The sequence below is a fragment of the Poecilia mexicana genome, unplaced genomic scaffold (genome assembly GCF_051168715.1).
Source record: "Poecilia mexicana isolate PSO_F unplaced genomic scaffold, ASM5116871v1 scaffold_15, whole genome shotgun sequence".
Lineage (NCBI taxonomy): Eukaryota > Metazoa > Chordata > Actinopteri > Cyprinodontiformes > Poeciliidae > Poecilia > Poecilia mexicana.
Window position 1 is genome coordinate 22,279,137 of NW_028263384.1, and position 19,820 is coordinate 22,298,956.

General features: G+C 39.7%; 1 protein-coding gene across 1 annotated transcript in view; it reads left to right on the forward strand.

Annotated features, from left to right (window-relative positions):
• The window catches only part of LOC148155357 (cadherin-23-like), a 74,792-nt gene that overhangs the window by 51,715 nt on the left and 3,257 nt on the right, over window positions 1-19,820 (forward strand). Inside the window, exon 8 of the mRNA XM_088013458.1 lies at window positions 5,504-5,582. Within this exon, the coding sequence (XP_087869584.1) occupies window positions 5,504-5,582 (79 nt within the window). The remainder of the gene's footprint in view (window positions 1-5,503; window positions 5,583-19,820) is intronic.

Below are 19,820 nucleotides of genomic sequence, written 5' to 3' on the forward strand. Positions count from 1 at the left end.
GGTCATTTCCTGGATAATTTAACAGAGTTACTAAAGCTGCTGTTGATCAGTGAAACCTTTTCTGTTTGTGGAAAGAAGAGAATTATTCATTTCACTGATATTTTTAGCGTGGACCACCTCAGGGGTCCAGCTTGACAACGACAAAAAAAATCAAACATGGACCAAATGACTTCACTCCAAGACATAATTGACAAAATGGTTTTAGAAACTTTTAGTCTGTATTTGAAAACAAAAGGTGGACTTCTGTTGAAGTCATGTTTTGTTCTGTCATTTGTTTAAACTACTTCTACATCCTTAAAACTCACTTTGTGTCAGAAACATCAAAAATACTCTAATGCTTCCCTTTCAAACCAAGTCATCTGATCTGTTTCACTGCAGTTCAGAATGGCATTGACTAATATGTGTTAAAGGTGCTGCTTGACATCTGTCACCGAAACTCCCTGATGTCCCTTTAAGGACCTTTAACCTTTCCTCTGATAGTCATTCTCTGCAGCTCATTTGTAGGTATCCCAAGGAGTTTCCTGACAACAAATACATGAAGCACTTCCAGAGAGTTCAGGGTTTAACCCAGGCTGCAAAGGAAAGGTTACTTCAGCTGCTTGAATACAGGATCTTCTTCTTTTGGTTGTGATCGAAACTCTAACAGAAGAAGATACCGAGGGAGATTCAGGAAGGCTTGGAGGACCGGTAAATCTACAGCTCTGCCTTCTTGGGTTACCTTTTTATTTATCCCAACAGACAGGAGCAGTGTCTGCATTTCCTTAACTTAGGCCCCAAGCCATCAATTCATCTGTTTTCCATCCTGCCATTACTCCACCTGCCTCGAGTCGAGCAGTTTATTCTTCCAGTCATTAACTGTGGCCTCACATTTAGAAGAACTGGTTGTCATCCTCAGCGGTTCAAACTCAACTACAGACAGTTCAGCAGCAGATAGAGAATCATGGCTCTAAGATCAGAACCACAGCTCCTGCAACGTGAGCTTCTTGGATTCACACACCAGACAGCCTCCTCACCAGGCTGTGCCTCAGGATCGCTCTTGTCCTTGAACGTCACAAACAGGATTGCTGATGAAGGCCAGCCTTGGCAAAGACCAAATCTGTACCAAAAACAAATTCAACTTCAAGTTTCACTTTGACATCAGAATTAACACTTTGAAAAGTAGCTGTGTTACTACGCAGTGCTGCAGCAACTCCTCTGTAAAATACCCTGAGGGTCCTGGTCATCAACCATCAACCACGTTTCTCGTCCGTCCTGCTCTTTAATATCAGGGAAGTTCATTTAACTTAAAATATACAGCTAAAGAGAAGGCCTACATTCTGATCACCTCAGGATTCTCCACCTTTCTGAGTATTTCCTGTAGAACTGCCTCAGCCGGAGGTCTGCATACAGCGCTGCAGGTGTCAGGTTGTAATTACTGCAGGAAATTTACCGTTCTGCCTCTGGGATGTTAGGCCTCCAGCAAAGGTCAGAAGTCTGTGAATCACATGAATGCTAAGCAGTGGGGTCTCCCTGTGACCTTACCTTAGTCATTATTGCAATTGGGTTTGTAATGGCCATCTAATATACTGTCTGTTTCCCTGAGCACCGTTACACTCAGCCTCTGTTCTTAGCTCTTTAGCTTAGCACCAGGTGGCTAACAGGCGAGCTATTGATGTTTCCACTGGCTTGGGGGGAATTAGCCTCATGAGGATGATGCCGTCTGTCCTTCTTTCTGTTTCTGCCCCTCTATCACTCCATTTCCTCCCATCCCAGCCTCAGTTCCTCACCCAGGCCAGCGAGGCTCACACGGCCACTGGCTTATCCTGGTCCGCAGCCTCTACGCAACTTAGTAGAAATGTCAAGTGCTACATTTGCATGCATATTAACAGGGCGTGACGGCGCCGACGCCCAGTGGCTCCCTGACTCCCTGATTCATCAACTGTCACCAGGAAGGTCAAACAGGAAGAAGTGAGAGGCGGGATGACACAGAAACAGACGTTAGACTGACGACAAGCGAAGGGAAGCAAACCTGCAGGAGGATTAGAGAGACTGAAGCATCTGTTGTTGGGATAACAAGAATTTTAAAGAACATCAATTAAGCCTAATTTTTACACTGGACATTTTTTGAAAAATCCTATCTTTACTGGATTTTAAAAATCATGATGTCATAAACTTTAAAAGTGAAACAATCTGGAACATCACAGCTCTTTCACCACTTCAGGGACATGAAGTGGATTTTCATGTTCCTTTGTTTGCTGAACTCAAGAATTTATGTTCCTTCATATTTACAAGAAAACATTATTCCTCATAAACCCAAACAGATTTTTTCAGATATTCTAAAATTTAAAGATGGAAATAAAATGTATTTTGATTCTTCAATTTTAACATTTTCATTATAGTTTAGATTTGGGGACAGGCAACATTCCATCATTCTTTAATTGAAATATTCAGATAGTTCCTGATCCTGCAATGTTAACAATAAACTTTAACAGGTGAAAATTGTAAATCCTAAAATTTAATGAAAATTTTAGGATCATGAAAAAATGTCCTCTAAATTTATAGTTCCAGATGTGACAGCACAAATATTGTTGGCAGTTTAGCAGCCAACAATATTTGTGCTGTAGTGAGAAAGTTTACTTAAAAATGGTCATTTTAATATAAATATTGGTTTGTATCCTAATGTTCAGAGTGAGTATAACTTTTTTTCCAATCACAATAATTGACACTAAATAATTTGCAAACATTTTTATCCAATGTCACACATTCCTGATAAATATTAAGCTTTATGTCTTTCTTTCCCTTAAGGGGAGTTTATATTTTACACCTCTGGACAGCTGAGACAAGATGGTGACCCAAACCCCGGGTAAAAATAGACCAACTTGAAACATTCAGAAATCTTGATCAACATAAAAAAAAAATTAAGAAATGATTAAGAAATTCTTTGGCCGCATTTGTTTAAGATTTTTCCACACTGTTTGTTTTAAAAGTTGTTGTTTTTAGTTAAATTCTGCTGCATACATTCACTTCCAGGTTTTTTTACACCCTCTCCAGGCGGGCTGATAAATATGGCTGACTCTGTAGTTTTATTAAGACGTGGTGATGCAGGCCAGCCGACCGCACCTCCAGTGACCTCATGTAATCTAACAGACACGTGTCATTTCCACTCTGCACTGTTTGCCATTGATAAACTGCTGATGTTGTACGCTGACAGAAGCCGTGTCAGCTGCTGTAAAAGCTCGTGACTTTTACACACGAGGCCATCAAACTCAAACCTGTGTCTCAGGTCATCTCACAAAGTTTGAATTCAGAAAAAAGCCTTTCTATCTCTTTCTTCTTCTCCGTGAGTTTGCCTCTCAGATGTTGTCTTTTCTTTTCTCCGAGGGCCAATCAACCTGTCATCCAGGGAAAAACGTTTGACAAAGCGCTGGAAAATGTTATTTATTTATTTGTTGTTGTTGTTTTTTTTAGATGAAATCACAGGTCTGTGTTTTTAACAGTTATGGTTGTGAATCTATGCTCTAACTGACATTAAGCTCCTTCTAGGACAAACACACAATTTGGCTGTCAAACCAATGAGAAGGAAAGAGAAGGAGAAAAGGAGGTGGGGGAGAAACACACTGTATAGCAAGAAATGGAAGGATGGCTGGCGTTGGTGTGTCTCTGTGTGTGTTTTAGCATTTCTCACAATGTGTGTGTGTGTGAGTGTGTGCGCGTGTGTGTGAGAGAGTGTGCTCCCCAAGGGGGGAGGGATTGTATCTGTGATGGCTGATTGAACAGATTCCACTTGTGTGGACAGCTCAAGAATATTGCTCACATTACTTCAGCATCACTTCCTCTTATTTTTCTCTACATCTTCCCTCGATGTTTGTATGTATGTGTGTGTGTGTGTGTGTGTGTGTGTGTGCGTGCGTGCGTGCGTGCGTGCGTGCGTGCGTGCGTGCGTGTGCGTGTGTGTGTGTGTGTGTGTGTGTGTGTGTGTGTGCGTGTGTGCGTGCGTGTGTGTGTGCGTGCGTGCGTGCGTGTGTGTGTGCGTGTGTTTCTCTCTCAGCTGGGGAACAGGTCTCCTTTTTAAAAGGCTTGTAATTGATTCTGGTGTAATTGGTCAATGACAGGAGATGCTTTGGCAGAAATGGAGCATAAACATGTCTTAGACACAATTTGCAGGATCAATGGGAGGCAGCCCTGAGGTGTGAGCGAGAGAGGCGATGACGGAGGGCGGGAGGGAGGGAGGAAGGATGTAAGGAAGCAGGAAGTAGTGTGTCGCTGCAGCACGGGGGTTTTTAAGCATCACCACCGTGTCTGATTGAGGCACGGAGGCTGAAAAAGTGTTGCAGATCAAAGGCTTTTCAAACAGCTTTCTTTTTCTTTCTTATTCTGTTTTTTTTTCTTCTTTTTTTGAGCTGTCATACTGTGATTTGTTGAGGGAGTGGACTCATCGGCACAGCAGGAGAGCTTCAGAGAAATGCAAGAAAAATAAACACCAAATAAATCTGATATTAAACATAAAGAAGGGAAAAAAATGTTTGACTACCTGTATAAGAAATCCCAGTATTTTTAATATTTCGTTTTTGTAACATCCATTAAAATATTTTAAGCTTTCATTGTCAGATTATGTCTTCCAAAACATCTCAATAGCGCAACAAAGGCAAAAAAATAAAAACTTTTGTGTTTAAGTCGTATAGTGAACCTTTTTTTAATTGTGAGATTTAGGGAACACAACCTGCAGCGGAGAGTCCTTATGACTATCTGTTTTAATATTTCCAACATAAACCTTAATATCCAGTAATTCCCTGAGTGGAAAACTGTCTTCGGACTGCAGAAGCTAACACACACAGTCTATCCAGCACCAAGGAAAATGAAGGCCGCGCTTCACTGCAAAAACACTAACGAGAGTATTTCCCACGTCATAAATAACATCATAACTTTTTATCAGTATTAAGGATTTATTAACTTAAAACAAGCTTGTATATCTTCATGAAAAGTTACTGTACATGGAAGCAGAGTCAGATGTGTTTTATATCTGACAGAAAAAACACCAAGAATACACAAAGTGAACTGCAGCAGCAGAAACAGAGACTGCTAAACCTGAAAACACTGAACCAGGATTACTTTTAATTAGGAAAGAAAACTGCAGTATTAGTTTCGTCACCAGCTGAATACTGAAGCCCTGAGCCAAATGTGCCCTCTATGGAAATAAAATCACAAAGTCAGTGGCAAAAATAACTCCATCAACTGCTGCAGGTACGTAGGTTGCAAAGCTAAATACATACGTATCATATTTGCTACTTTCTATGGATCAGAACATACAGAGAGAATGAAACCCAACAGCAGCAGTCATTGCAAATAGAGCATAAATGGAAAGAAACAAGAAACCAGTAGCAGCCTTGTCCTCTAGTAGAAAACTTACAGAGAAATCCAACATGAAACATCATTTTGTTAGTTTTTAATGTCAGGATAAATTAGAAACTAATGCAAACTGATGCCTGGATGTAAGTTTTACTCTGTGCCGTCTCTGTCTCTGCAGGGATATCAAGTGAGGAAGTTAACAGCCATTGACCAGGATCTGGGCTCACCGAGGGGAATCGGCTACACCATCGTCTCAGGTCAGAACCACAGAACTGATCTGATGTCAGTAACTCTGAGAGGAATTTCCCCTTCATCAGCCTGATCAACTCAGCAATCAGCAGCAGGTGTGATCTGAACGCAGTAGAGAGATTTAACTTCACAACAACCGTTTTTAAGAATGTTTTATTATTTAACAGAGCAGAAATCTGCCCACATTTAGTTTTTATTTTTCAAGTTGGCTTATTCCATCAAAATAGGATTACGATTTGTCAAAGTGACAAATTAAGCACAAAAAAAATGTTTATTTACTTGGTGTTGGTATTACTAAAGAAGATAAAGACAGTTTGCATGGTGACGATAAGGACGAAGCTGTGATCCTGCTTGGTTCTCCTTCCTCTGCCAAGAATGATGTTTATGCCTTCAAGTTATGCCGTCTACCTGTTTGTTAGGACGATATCGCAAATATTCATGGAAAGAAAAGAATTCCACTAAATTTTAATGGAGAAATAAAGTTTTAAAACTTGGTTTTCATCCAGATTTCACCTCTGGAAAGACGAGGTTCTCAATGCTGTAAAACGATGTGAAGTGCTGCTGCTGAAACGATGCTGCTGTTGTTTATGTGAGGTTTGTCGTTTTACTATGAAATGAAGTGAAATCAGATTATAGTGCAGCGGCTGCATTCTGCAGGGAGTGTGGCTCATTATGCAGCAGGCCTGAAACATAAACATTGCTCCTAAATGAATCATTCTATTGGATCCCTTTAACATTTTTATTATGCAGCTAAATTTAAAAGCTGCATCACAGCCAACAACCACAGACCTCACATACATATTAAAAAGATAACATATGGATTTAAAGAGTTTATGATGGTTTATTTGTCATCATGTAGAAATAACTTCTTGTTGTCATCAAAAAGTGATGACTACTAATGGCAACAAAATGATAAAATAGTTTAGGAAAAACATATTGAGGTGAAAAATGATTGTTTTTTTTTGTCAGAATATGAACATAGTCCTATTTTTATTATTAAAATTCTCACAATGATCCATCTTTATACAAATCAGTTTATGTTAAAAACAAGTCGCTCTGCCTGCAGCGGTGGTTTTTGATGTGAGAGATATGGGCAGCTTCCCAGGGCGGCATTAGAAAGGGGTGGAGCACCCAAGAACTATCAAATAAAATCTTTTCATCTGTCAGTTGTGGTTGACCAGGCCTGACTGCTGGTGTAGGCTGTTGTACTTGTGTGTTGGGTTTGGTTTTCTCCTAGCTTCACACTGGATATTACGAAGAAACATCTATACTTTGGTTCATCTTTCCACTGAACTTTATCCCAGAAATCTTGTGGTTCATTCAGGTGAAACTTTGCAAACTTTAGTTGTTTACAGAGAAAATGTTTTCTTCTACAAACCTTTTCAGACATGTCATCCTCAGTTTTTTATTCTAACTCTACTTCCACTCTACCTCTTGCTCCAACTTTTTGTCAGATTAATTTTCAGTCTAAACATTATGACTGCATGTGTTTATGTGTTTGCGCCGTGGTCACTGGTGTCCTTCGGTGCTGTGCAGCAGAGTCCACCACCGTAAACCCTATGCTCTCATTTGCTGCTCTCAGCCACTCGGTCTTACTTACCGTCTGCTGCCACATGTTATATTGTCGTGTGTGTTGTGTTTGTTGCAAAGCCGAATGACTGAGTTAAGCTCTAGAGGAGAAGAGCATTAAAAAGACATTAATTAGGCGGCGCGATGTATTCCCAGTCGTTGCAAAATCAAGAGTTATAGCACCGCAATGAAGGCTTGATAAAATCATTATAAGTTTGATAGATAATGCAAGTTGAAGGGTGATGCGGCGCCAGAGTTAAAGGTAGGAAGTGAAGGTTTCCAGAAGCAGAGGCGTGATGGTGTTTTCCTGCATTTGCTTGCGCTCACACACACATCCGTTTGTCTCCATGTACCAGACTCCTGAGTTTTGCTGCAGTCGGATCCGGCCGTGCTTGTTTGCAGACTTGAGCCTGACTCTGCATGACGCCTCTCCAGCATTCCTGCTCCTCGCCCCGAGTGTCCTCGGAGAGCACGGCGCGCTCCTGCGGGACTCGTCTCATTAGCTCAGTAATTAAGATAAACGAGAGTTTAATTGCAGCTGTGATCAACACTAATGATTGTGGGACTCAAGATGAGGATTTCCTCTCCCTGCTCTAATCAGAGGGAGGATCAGGGACTCGATGTGTACAGGCGATAGAATCACAGTGGCGCTCTGCCGGCAGCGTTGCAGTCGTTATTGTTGCTGTGATGGGGACGAGTGAACCCCGGTCCTCTGGGTTTCATTAAACCCGTTTTAGACTTCTGACCTACTGGTCTCATATTACATCAAACCATCGTACTCATGGTTATGATGTTGACCTTTCAAAATGGTTCATTACTTGCACAACTTCTGAAAAAAAGGAAGAAATGTGCACAAAAATGTTAACTAGATACAAAAGGCTCATTATTATTTGCTGGAAAGAGGTTACATGTCTTCTGCTATAAAAATATTACTGTTTTCAAAAATGTTCAGCATTTTAAATGCTGGAATTATTTTAATCACTTTAGCAATCAGCAGTTTGTTAGTAAAGATGAAACAGATCATCTGTTTTAGGCTCCGGCTCATAATTGGCACATTAAGAACAAGATGGAGGACAGATGAACGGTTCAGCAGGTGTTCAGGTCTCTTCTGAGAAGTAACTAATCCTCCTGGGAACCAAATATCTGCTCACTTTGTCTTTTATTCCCGACTGCGACGACTCCACTTACTGCTGGGGATATCTAATTACTGTTTCTCATTAAAGTACAACTTCTAACTTTACTTTTGCATAAATTGACCGTATAGTTTCATGTTGACTAAACACTAAAGTATAAACGTATTATATATCGTTACTGAACAAATGGGAAACTCTGGAAGAAAAATCAGTAAAAAATCAGAAATCTGAAAGAAAACGTCGACAGAAAAGCAACAAACATACTTGATAAAAGCACATATTCATTTTTTTTCTAATAACCCCATATCACTCATGAGCTAAATATCTAAAAGTAATAATGAACATTCCCAATATACCAACGATGGGTTTGGCCTGAAGCGACGGCCATCATCCACTCAAACCCACCCAGAGGATAAAACACCAGCAGCAGAGAGAGAGAGAGGAAACTGCTCAGCTCCACGAACGGCAGGAAGTGGGACTGACTGACCTCAGACCAAACGGCTTCGCTCACCGATCCGTCCTCATAGCACAAGCCTGGACATCTTCAACGTACTTCACTAAACCTTTTTATAGCCACAAACCTCTGCGTTTGCATTGTACATGGACAGAAAGTAGTGCGTTAAAAGGAATGAAACAGCTACATTCTGATCGGATTCAGGTGTGGACTTTGACTGAACCACACAGAACGATGCCACCATGTGTCCTCGGTTTTCATGATGCAGACTGAGTGCTAATGTTCAAACAACAGAGACTTTTAAGGAACTGTTGGATTTATAATGAGAATAAATAACACACTAGTGTAATCCAGTTACCGCTTTCCAAAGAACACTGATTCCACTGAACTTTGTTTAGTTGTAACAGAGTAAAAAGGAAACAGAATAAAAATGATTTTTAGATTTTCATTTGTAAACAATGTTGGAAACAGACGTACATAAACTCAGAAGAGACTGGGGAAGAGGACAAATATGATTCTTTTGAAACTTCAAATGCGTCTAAGGCTGAATTAAACGTCAGCTCACTAAAAACTACTTTCCATCTCACAGTTTGTGATTTTTTATGTCAGAAGTTATAGGCCAACAAATCGTGTCCAAAGAAAAGCTGTCCGCTGGGATCGGAGTTAACCTCATGGAAAGTGTCGCCTGTCTGCTTTGCTGTAATAATAGTGTAAGAATCTCGTGGAATGAAAGTCGGTCTCTTAGCCGATCGCCTGTCTGTGCAGGAGGCTGTTCTTCCATGACTAATCCCTCTGTCTCAGGACCTATGCATCTATATTTATCCTCTTCAGTTCTCTTTCATTGTCTTCATGTTGCAAAAGTAAAAAAAAAAAAAAATCAGTTTTTTAATGCTACTGTCAACAGTGTGACTCGATGACAACATCATTCTGCACTGGGTTAAGGTTTTAAGTAGGCCACACACCAGGAGCTCATGCTTGCATAATGTGGATGTTTTGTCCCCTGATGCCACAGGTGTGATACAGGCCAGCCTGTTCGGTGTAGCAGGTTCCACAGGGGACCATGCACTCTGTCTTTAAGTGTCTCACTGCAAAGAGGTCAGACGCCATTTCCCGCCTGGACACACTGATAAGTAGCAAAGGCGATTATTTCTCTTGTCTGCCTTTCCACATGTATCTCTATCCTTCAGCACTGCTACACCCTGATGCTCCGATTCCACGCTCTTCCTTCCTAACTCGTATCGGCAGCCATGCTGTAATGTGGCCAGCTCTAATACCTGTAATTCTATTGGGAGCCCTTATTGTTACTGTGGTGTCAGTGGGATTTCCTCTGCTTTTTCAATTAGACGCTCTGAGGCTCTCTGCACTGCGCTGCAGTGTAATCTCTGAAAGAAGAGAGATTAGTCTCAGGAACACTGATCGCAGCGTGGCCCAAAGTTTTCTTTATGTTTGCAGAGTAACAATACAGAACAATAACAAGTTCGGAGCTCAGGTTTTATTGACTGATGCAAGAGTTGTTTGAACTTGACCCATTTTCAAATCATAGACAAAAGGCAGCATTAAGTCGTTTTGAATATTTTAGTTGCGCTCTGAAATTAGTTCTGCAAAACGTTGTTCCTCCCAGATGAATGTTAACAACGGAAAATCTGATCATTCAATTTACAAAGTAAAACCCAAATTGGATAGTTGTATTGCACTGAGTGATGTGTTTCAAGTGTCAATGTCTGTTCATTTTCAATAATGATGTGAAAGCTAATAAAAGTCTCTAATTCAGTTTCTTGCAAAATTGAAATATTACAAAGACAAATATGCTTTAAAAAATAATTTTTAAGCACAAATATGACTTTATAGCCATGTTATGTATTATGTAATCATAGGAAGACAGCTGACTTTACACCAAAAGGTGATTCCTGAAGAAGCTGTGTTTCAGGTTGCAAACATTTTTAATGGAAAGTTGGGTTAAAGGAAAAAGTGTGGCACTATATATGCATGCAGGAAATAGGCAACAACTGTCACACTTGTTGGTGAAGCCTCTCCTCAACCAGAGACAATGTCAGAAGAATCTGATGTTGTATAAGAGCTTGGACTGACTGAGTTGTCTAATGAGTTGTACTTTTTCAAATGAAATAGTGAAATCAATAAATTTTTCAGTTATTTTCTAATTTATTGTGATTGCTCACCTGTTAAAATACTCATCTTGACCCAACAAAGGACAGCTCCAGGTATCCAGCTTCATCTTCTGTTGTGCCAACCAGTAATTCTGTATTTTTGTGGCCTATTCTTCAAACTGCAGAAAACTTAGAATGTAAAGGACCAGCTCTGTCTGTGGTTGGAGACTAAATTTTTCACTCATGCTCTCAAACAAAATAGATTTTTCAGACTTTCAGATAAATCGGGACTTCCAGCTGAACGGTCAGGAATCAATCGCTGTAATTGTTTTGTAAGAAGTGACTTAAAGATTGTGGAGTGATGCAGAAAGCTCTCAGAAGTCTCTAAGTAGATAATGAAGCTGTACACTCTGCCTAACCTGAAAATTGTTCAGATTGCATCTCTTCTGATATTAAAAAGAACCAATATGCCAGACTACTTTTTAATATATATATTTCTTTACAACTTTAAAAGTCTAAATCAAAGCTGTTCATCTGTGGAGCTTCGGGATCCAATCAGCCCTGCTTCTGTCGCCACGGTTACCATGCAGCAGCTGCTTCTCCTCCGCTACAGAATAAAAACATCTTAGCTTTTCTGCAGACAGTTAGCATTACGTTGCTAATAACAGACTCATAGCAATAAGTCAACTAGTGTGATCTATAGGTCCAGACTGACTCGTTCTAAATCAGCCAGTGTTTAGCTTTGACTTCGTCTCTGAAGAGAAACTTTTGATGGAGCGGTTTGAGTTTCCGTGAAGTGCTGCTTGTTGGCAGCGTAGAAGCCGCCCCGCGGCGATCATCGCTGCACATAACGTAAAGAAAAACATACATCTGCACTGATAGCTGTCACACGCTGAGGGATGTTTCAGACACACAGAGCAGCAAACTTACAACTCCAATAATATAGTTTTAAGACAATAATAAATCTCATCATTAACATGATTTGCCTGGAGGCGTCATCCTTAAAAGTGACACTAATTTTTGTACATTTATCAAAAAATGCTAAATCTTAGCCCCGAGACTGTGAGCAGTGGCTGCATGCCATGTCACATTACTCGAATGTTCCAGCGCCCCCGAAGTGTTGTCACAAACTGGAGAAAACAGTTGTCACCAGCTTAGGCATCGCTATGACACTCAGTGCCGTCCACAGATGATCAGTGCTTGAAGGAAATCATTTTCACCAACTTGTCATACAACTCATTTGATCAGATTTTAATTTCCTCTGTTCTTTTGGCCGATTCAAAAAGACAATTTCTGCTTTTCTATTCCCATTTTAACCTCTTGATTTGTTTTTCTTCCATGTCATCACACTCAATCCTGTTCTGTTAAAGCCAAGGAGAGCATTTTAATAATGAAATGGATTGTCACATCACTGGGTGTGTCATGAGAATCTCAATGTTTGTGTCAGTTTTCTACATTCACTGCTGTTTTGGAGATGACTTCTTTAATAGAGGAAATTATTGGGATTACTTATATCTGGTCATGAAAAACTGGATATTGAAGCTATTTTGGTTCATAATATTTTGGGGAACTAATAGATGTTTAGGCTTTGTGTGTCTGCATGTGTGTGTGTGTGTGTGTGTGTGTGTGTGTATGTGTGTGTGTGCATTCAAGTGTACGGCCTGCTTTAGACAAAATCATGGCATGTTTTCTCATTTTCCAGTCCAGTACTGTTGGTAATGTGAGAGCATGGCTAAGCCCCTGGAGTCCCGTATCACAGATTCAAACTCAGACAGTTAGCACAACACACACACACACACACACACACACACACACACACACACACACACACACACACACACACACACACACACACACACACACGTACGCACACGTACGCACACAGACAGAGTCTTGAAATTCAAGCCTGACTACACATTAACACATGCATGAGAAAACAAAAATACAGAAACTAACTTTGAATATCAAATGACAGTTTTCTTGAATGTGTGTACGTGCAGCAATTTTCTGGCCCTGGGGGTCTAATCACACTGTCCTGGCAGATCACTGGGGAACACTTTCCATCAGCAATTAGCATAGGGTTATAATTCCTCTCCCACTGAGTCACTCTGTGGAAGTTCACTCCATGTCTTAAAGGGCAAATATATCATTATTTTTTACAACTTTTCCATTTCAGTCAGATTCAGGCATGTAGCTCTTGACAGTTGCATTCAACTTTATGTCCAAAATTAGGAGTTAAAAAAGAAAAGTATGAAAGACAAAAAGTGAGCACAAGGCCGTCAAGAACACAGCCAAAGACAGAAGTAGAGTTAGCAAAGCTTGCAGATCAAATTTAAGTTCACAAAGTGAAGATTTATATGTTTTACTTTTTCTTTTTTTTTTATTAAAAGGATAGTCAAAAGAACTGCTGTTAGATTAGAGACCCAGCAAACTGGCACCATTTGGAGGATTTAAAATGTTTCTGTAGCAATATATTTTTAAAATTTAGATTTTTCTTACCTTATTAACTTTATGCTCACAAACAGCCACAGTCTCATCTTGGTCTAACTGTTCACTATTGGTTCACACCCCTTAGGTTTTGGTTGTTCTGTCCCCTAACAATGTGTTTTCTAATCAACGTTTTGCAGAAAGAGATGTATCGGACATCCGTCCTCTCTTCCTCTGTTCAGCAAAGCTCAGCCATGTTTCTTACATAAATGGTAGTGGTGCCAAATGTGCTTCATTCTTTCTTTTTGTTGTCAGTAGTCAGTCAGACATCTTCACCATATTCCAGTCCATTTTAGACAATAAGACTTTTCGTTGTTTGTCTACAGCAGAGGTCTCATTCTCACGACCCAAGGGCCAATTGCGGCCCGCAGGACGATGTCTCGTGGCCCCCACTGTGATATGAAAGTATTAGTGCAGCCCACAGGGTGAGCGGACCTCTGAAGGAAGTCTCACCCACCGTTCCTCGTCATGGCTAAGCTACACTGACTAGGAAATGGGTCACTTCAGGCTGCAGCGTGAACCCCTAAATTTTGTCACACCCTCATCATGTCTTTGTCAAAGCCAAAGCCTGCAGTTCATGTATTGGAGAAATAATTAAATGTTGATGACATTTGAGGATATTTTAAAAAGTTTTTTGTGGAATCCTTTATGCGGCCCAGCCTCTCCCAGACTCTGCCTCCAGCGGCCCCCGGGTAATTTGAGTTTGAGACCCCTGGTCTACAGCCACTGACGATGCGCTTCAGGATGGTTCTGTTATGGACACATCGTCTTTGTTTGTCCCTTCCTGTTTTAGAAAGAACAAAACTATTTCTAAATTACTTTTAAAACAATCAGTGGAAAGGCCAATTATGAGTTATTTTCATAGTTTTAAGTTTTTTATATGACATATGATAATGGCTGCCCTTTAAGTCACGCTCCACACTGCAGAGCTAAGGTGAAAGGTCAAGTCTGTGAACTTAAAGCAATGAATCAATGCAGCTTCACTATGCATGCAGAGATTATCATCGACAAACTGCTACGGCGCTAATCGACCTTACATGTGTGTATTTACAGGTGTGTGTTTTTACACACTGGTCACCGTTTGCCGGTGGTGCGGCTGAGGAGCGGCTGTTTGTGAAGATTGGCATTCTAGTCAGGCCACTGGAGCTGACAAAGCAATTTAGAGGCACGCTGCCCTCGCTGCGTGGGTCTGATCCATGATGTATGTTACCTCCGCCTCCAACAAATATTTAGCATCGACTTCATGCCAGCCTCTGCAATCCAGTTAAAAACATCGTGTCAGCCTGTTCCCAGTGGTGGAAAACACAGAGTGACAGGCTTTTATCATGTTAGCTGTGTTTGTCTTGCAATGACGCGCTTGTACTGATAATAGGCAACTTGACTCAGGCAGTCACTAAAAGATTATCACACTGAGTGTATTACAAAGAGAGTACTCATTATTGATGCTATGCTTTATTGTCTTCCTTCTTCCTGGAGGGTTCATTATGTACGTTTGAGTCCAGGGAGGAAAAGATTCATTGATGATCAAGTAGAAAATATTTTATTCATAACCAACCTGTGGAAACGATGTGTGGCCATTTGAAGCAAGCAAAGGAGTAGAAAAAGCAGCATTTACATTAAATCAGACTTAAAGTGAGAGCATTCCTATTCCTGTGACTGTCAATATTTATTCTCTCAACATGTTTTAGTTTTTATTCCAGACCAGTTTCATCAAAAAAATCTGTCAATGTTATAATAGAATATTGAGGAAATGTTTTTATTTCACATCATGTATTCTCAAAAAACAACTCCCAGCTCTGAAATGTTGCTCTAACAACAGCAGCTTTTTATGTCATTTCACAAGATGAAATAGCTGAAAATGGCTGAAAGCTGAAAATTGAAATTACACAAAATATGCCTCGACAAGCATAGTTATGGCTTGCTTGTGGAGTCTTCATTATGGTGGCAAATGGCAAAATCATTGTGGTGTTACTTCAAAGCCATTTTTAAACTGCTCCTAAGCTGCTTTTTGCACTTTAAAATGTCTTTATTTTTACAGAAATACCAAACTATTACACTGTACTCAGTAAATGTATTGTTAGCAATCAGAAGATTTGGATTTGGAGTCACCTCTGTGTCGTCGTGGTGCCGTCTTCTCCAACACAAACCTCTGTGAGATTCATAACTAGGATGCTGTAAATGCTGATTGTTATTGTTGTTGATAAAGTTGGAGGTAGATACTCAGCCTAGGGAGGAGAGAGGTGATTGGACCTCGTTTGACCAATTTTCATATCAACAAGGACATTTTGTTTAAATGTCTTCTCACTGGATATTTTCAGACCATCCTCCAGAATAAGATGCAAGACAAATAAAATAATCATACTCTACCTCTATAGACTAATTTCCAGCCACCCTTGAGTCTTTGTTTTTTCTGCTGTATGCTGCGGTTCCTGCATGGCGTGTGCATATGTGAATGTAGTGTCTATGATCCTTAAGCCACTATTAGTCTGTAACCTTAAATAACCTCCTAAAATCACAAGGAGAGTCGGCAATAAATCCCAGAGGGAGTTTAGAGGTCAGACTCAGTTATATTCACAGGTATCATTTCCCAAATAGCAACCTGTCTTAGAATCTGAAGGGTGGAAACGGTTTTAAACTCTGGGAAGCAATGAGAAATCAGTGAGAAAACTGAAGGTTTTGGACTTCTCTGAGGAAGTAGATGTTTATGTAGTGATAAAGTTGATAAATCAGAGGGTTTTTTTCACTTTTCATGATTAAAGGTCTGCTATTGTGACATTGCTTTGTTTGGTATTATTAAAAGATAGCTGTGTCACTTTCTGTTGAAAGATCAGCATCAAGACTCCTTTCATTTGAACAGTGTTAAATATTCATCATAGAGCTTACACTGCCTTGCAAAAGTCTTCACCCAAAAGAAAAATGTTGATGTTTTGGGATTTGATGTGACAGGCTCAGTCTGCATCATGCTGCCACCACCGTCTGTGGTAAGACTAGAAAACTCTCCGTCCGTTCTGACTGAGCTGCCGTTCAAAGAGGAATGGACAGAGTATTCTGAGCAAAATGATAAAAGAAAAACTGCTATAAATTTAATAGCAGTGTTGAGGATTGAATACAAATGCATGCCACACTTTTCAGATTTTTAAACAAACCGAACACTTTAACATTTATGTCACATTATGTGAAATAATTCAGGAGCGTGAATTATTTAGCAAGTCACTAAATTACAATTCTCATCTTGAATCCCTAAGTAATGTAGAAATTGTACATCAGCTGCCGATTAATTTTATTGTTAGTGAACATTTAAACTGATGGTGACCAGAATAAACTCAGCTGTACTTTTTGCCGCTGTGCCGCTTTTCTGTGGCTCCAGATTAATCATCCACAGACTCTGCTCTCTGCTGGCCAGCTGCTGCTCCTCTGCTCTGCTTCTGCTGTCATTTCCTTCCTCTCATTCTGAAACAGGAACAGGACAGTAATGGAGCAGAGAGTGGCAAGAGCAGGAACAGGCGAGGGTTAATATGCTGACCCCCAGCCGTTGTTCACTGTAAATCTGTTTCTCTACAGTCTCAGCGTTTACAATAAGCTCTTTTTCTATCACAGCTCAGGGGTCAGTGTTTGGACAATTTAGGAAGACATCATTGGAAAATACACAACTTCTCTTAAATGGTGTTTTTCTCAAATCTGGATCTGTTTGATTGCCTTTGAATACAATAAGGGATTACAAACTAATTTCATCTAAATCTTATTAGTAAAGTCTACATTATATGAGGTGATGTAAATGATGTGTGAGACGTTTATTGATATTTTAATTATTATTTGTTTGTGTAAATGTTGGACCTGCATATGCATCTAAGAGCTATAACAAGTTTACTTCAATAACTCAGCTGGAAAAGTAAAACGTGTCATATGGAATAATTGCACAGTTTTAAATTTCAAGTGTCAATTTAGATGATTATGGCTTGCAGACAAAAATTCAATTCAGTTTGTCACAACATTAGATTATTACATAAAACAATAAGTTTTTTTTTTTGTTTTTTTTCTACAGAAATGTACATATAATGACAAATCTGTACAGTCAACACCCGCTGTTTTCGGGGGTTAAGGATCACAGCCGCTAAAAAACACTTTTAACCGCCTATTTAAATAAACCTTCATATGATGGTAACACACAGTGAAGCTACTTATTTCTGCTCTTTCAGGTCCAGCCAATCAGACTGAAGGAGAATAAATTACGCTCCAGGATTGGCTGCTTTGCAAACAGCCAATAACAGGTCAATTAGTATATTCACCTTAGAAAATTGAATTCTCCTTTGAATATTTTGACGAATAATTTTGAGTAAAGTACAGTGAAATATGGCAGTAGGTGACTTTGTGAATACTGAACCATGAATGTATTGATTCTACAGGTCAGCCAGTAATTATTCCAGAATTAGCAACTGAAACTGAACCAAAGAAGATATTCACAGAATAAACGAGCAATAATTTAAGTTTTGTTTTCATATATGACCAGGTTGCTTTGGATGGCTTTTTTCTTTCTTTTTTTGCCTTAAATGCATCTTTGTCTGACTTGTCATTGTTTGTCATGTTGACTTTGACCTAAATATGCTACTGGTAAAAATCTGCAAAAGTAAATTAGTTCTAGGTCTTCCATGCAGTCAGAACCACCTTTTTCTATCGTATCATTTTGTGTTGTTATATCATATGATGGCGTTTTGTTGCCCACGGTCCTAAAAGCATCCAGTGTGACAATGAAGCCAAATGATTCATCTGAATTGACAGGAACGTGGGAGACGCCACAACAGGGCCAATGAGAGAAAAGCTCATGTAAAGGTGAAGAGGTGCAAACTATTTATTGTATTTTCATTTAGTACCTCTGTCTGCTGGGTGTAATTAAGCAGCCGTTGGCCTCATGATGCCTTAGAGAACTTGTCAAAGAGGAGTGTGAAAGTTAACAAGATGGTAATTTGTAGAGGAGGCGAGGGAATAAGAAAATATGAGAAGAGGGCTCAAGTGGGCCTTATTCTAATATTTTAACCAGTTTAATTGAAGAGAGCAGAGAGCACCACAGGCACTCGGACTGTTAATGAGGACAGTGCAGCGCTGATCATTTGAAATGCTCCTATCTGAAGCAGTGCATGGGCTAGTGAATACAATCAACTCATACAAAATGTGTAAATGTTGAATCGCCCTTGCAGGAAACCTTGCAAAATATTACATACTAATGTATTATACATATGAAAGACAAGTATATGAAAAGATGCATATATTTTCAAAATATCCATTTTCAGAAAATAATTGTTTTTACCAAAATAACCAGCGGCACAATGGTTGGTACTGCCATCACTTTAAAATAAACATAACTGAAGCATTTTTAATTCATACTTTACTTTTATGGATTGAACAATGTTTAACTATAAATTTTAATTATTAATCTATTGCTTTCTGTTTCCCAGGGGCACAAATTTAACCCAACACAAAGGAGCATTTATTTTAGCCAATTTTTAAAAACAGAGTTTAGAAATTTGACATTGAGTAGGAACTCCAAACGTGGTTATATCCAGAGTCAAACCAATAATTCAAAAGATTTTTAATGTTGAATGTGTTTTTTTTCCCTTGATGAATGAATATAATTAACTTGAAGGTCGGATATATCTATAGTTTGCGGAGTGCGATTTATTTCCATCCAGTGTTACATTTATTTTTCATCTTGTATTGGTGATGAGGGAGTCTGACCACTTTACAAAGCCTCGTCCAGAACACCAGAGCTTCTTCATGGGGTTCAGGTCTGGACTGTGTTTAGCCGACTGTAGAAATGACGCCTCATGCTTCCTGAAACAGTTTGAGCCTGATGAATCCTGGCATTGTTTTCATGGAAAATCCCCGTCACTAGAAAAGAAACAATCCATTGATGGAAAAACTCACTCTTCAGGATATTCAGGTAGTTTGCTCTCCTCACAACGTTGCTGAACTTTGACCTGACCGACTGCAGCAACCCTGAGGGTTGTAGAGTAGACTCTATAGGTGAATCACTCCATCTGTATCTCTTCTTACCCTGATGCCCTCCTCACTCTGGAAGAGGGTAAATCTGGACTCATTCGATCACATGACTTTCTTCCATCGCTCCAAAGTCCAATCTTCATGCTGCTTTACAAGCTGAAGCCTTTTTCTCCTCTTAGCCTCACTGATTGGTGGTTTTCTAATGGCTACACAGATATTCAGTTCCAGTCCTTTGGGTTCCCTTCACATTGTGAGTGGAAATCCTCTTACTTTCCCTGTTAAATATAGCCTTGGACTCTGCTATCGTTTTTTCTTCAGTTTGATTTCACTAAGCATGAAGATTTGTTTTTCTGACCACATTTCTTCCGTGAAGACAAAGGTTCCATGCTTTCCATCCAGATTTTAATAATATGTTGAACAGTTCTTCACCCAGTTTTAGTAGTTTCAAATATCAGCTTAGATGTTTTCTCTGCTTTAAGCCAATGAGATGACCATTTCTGAATA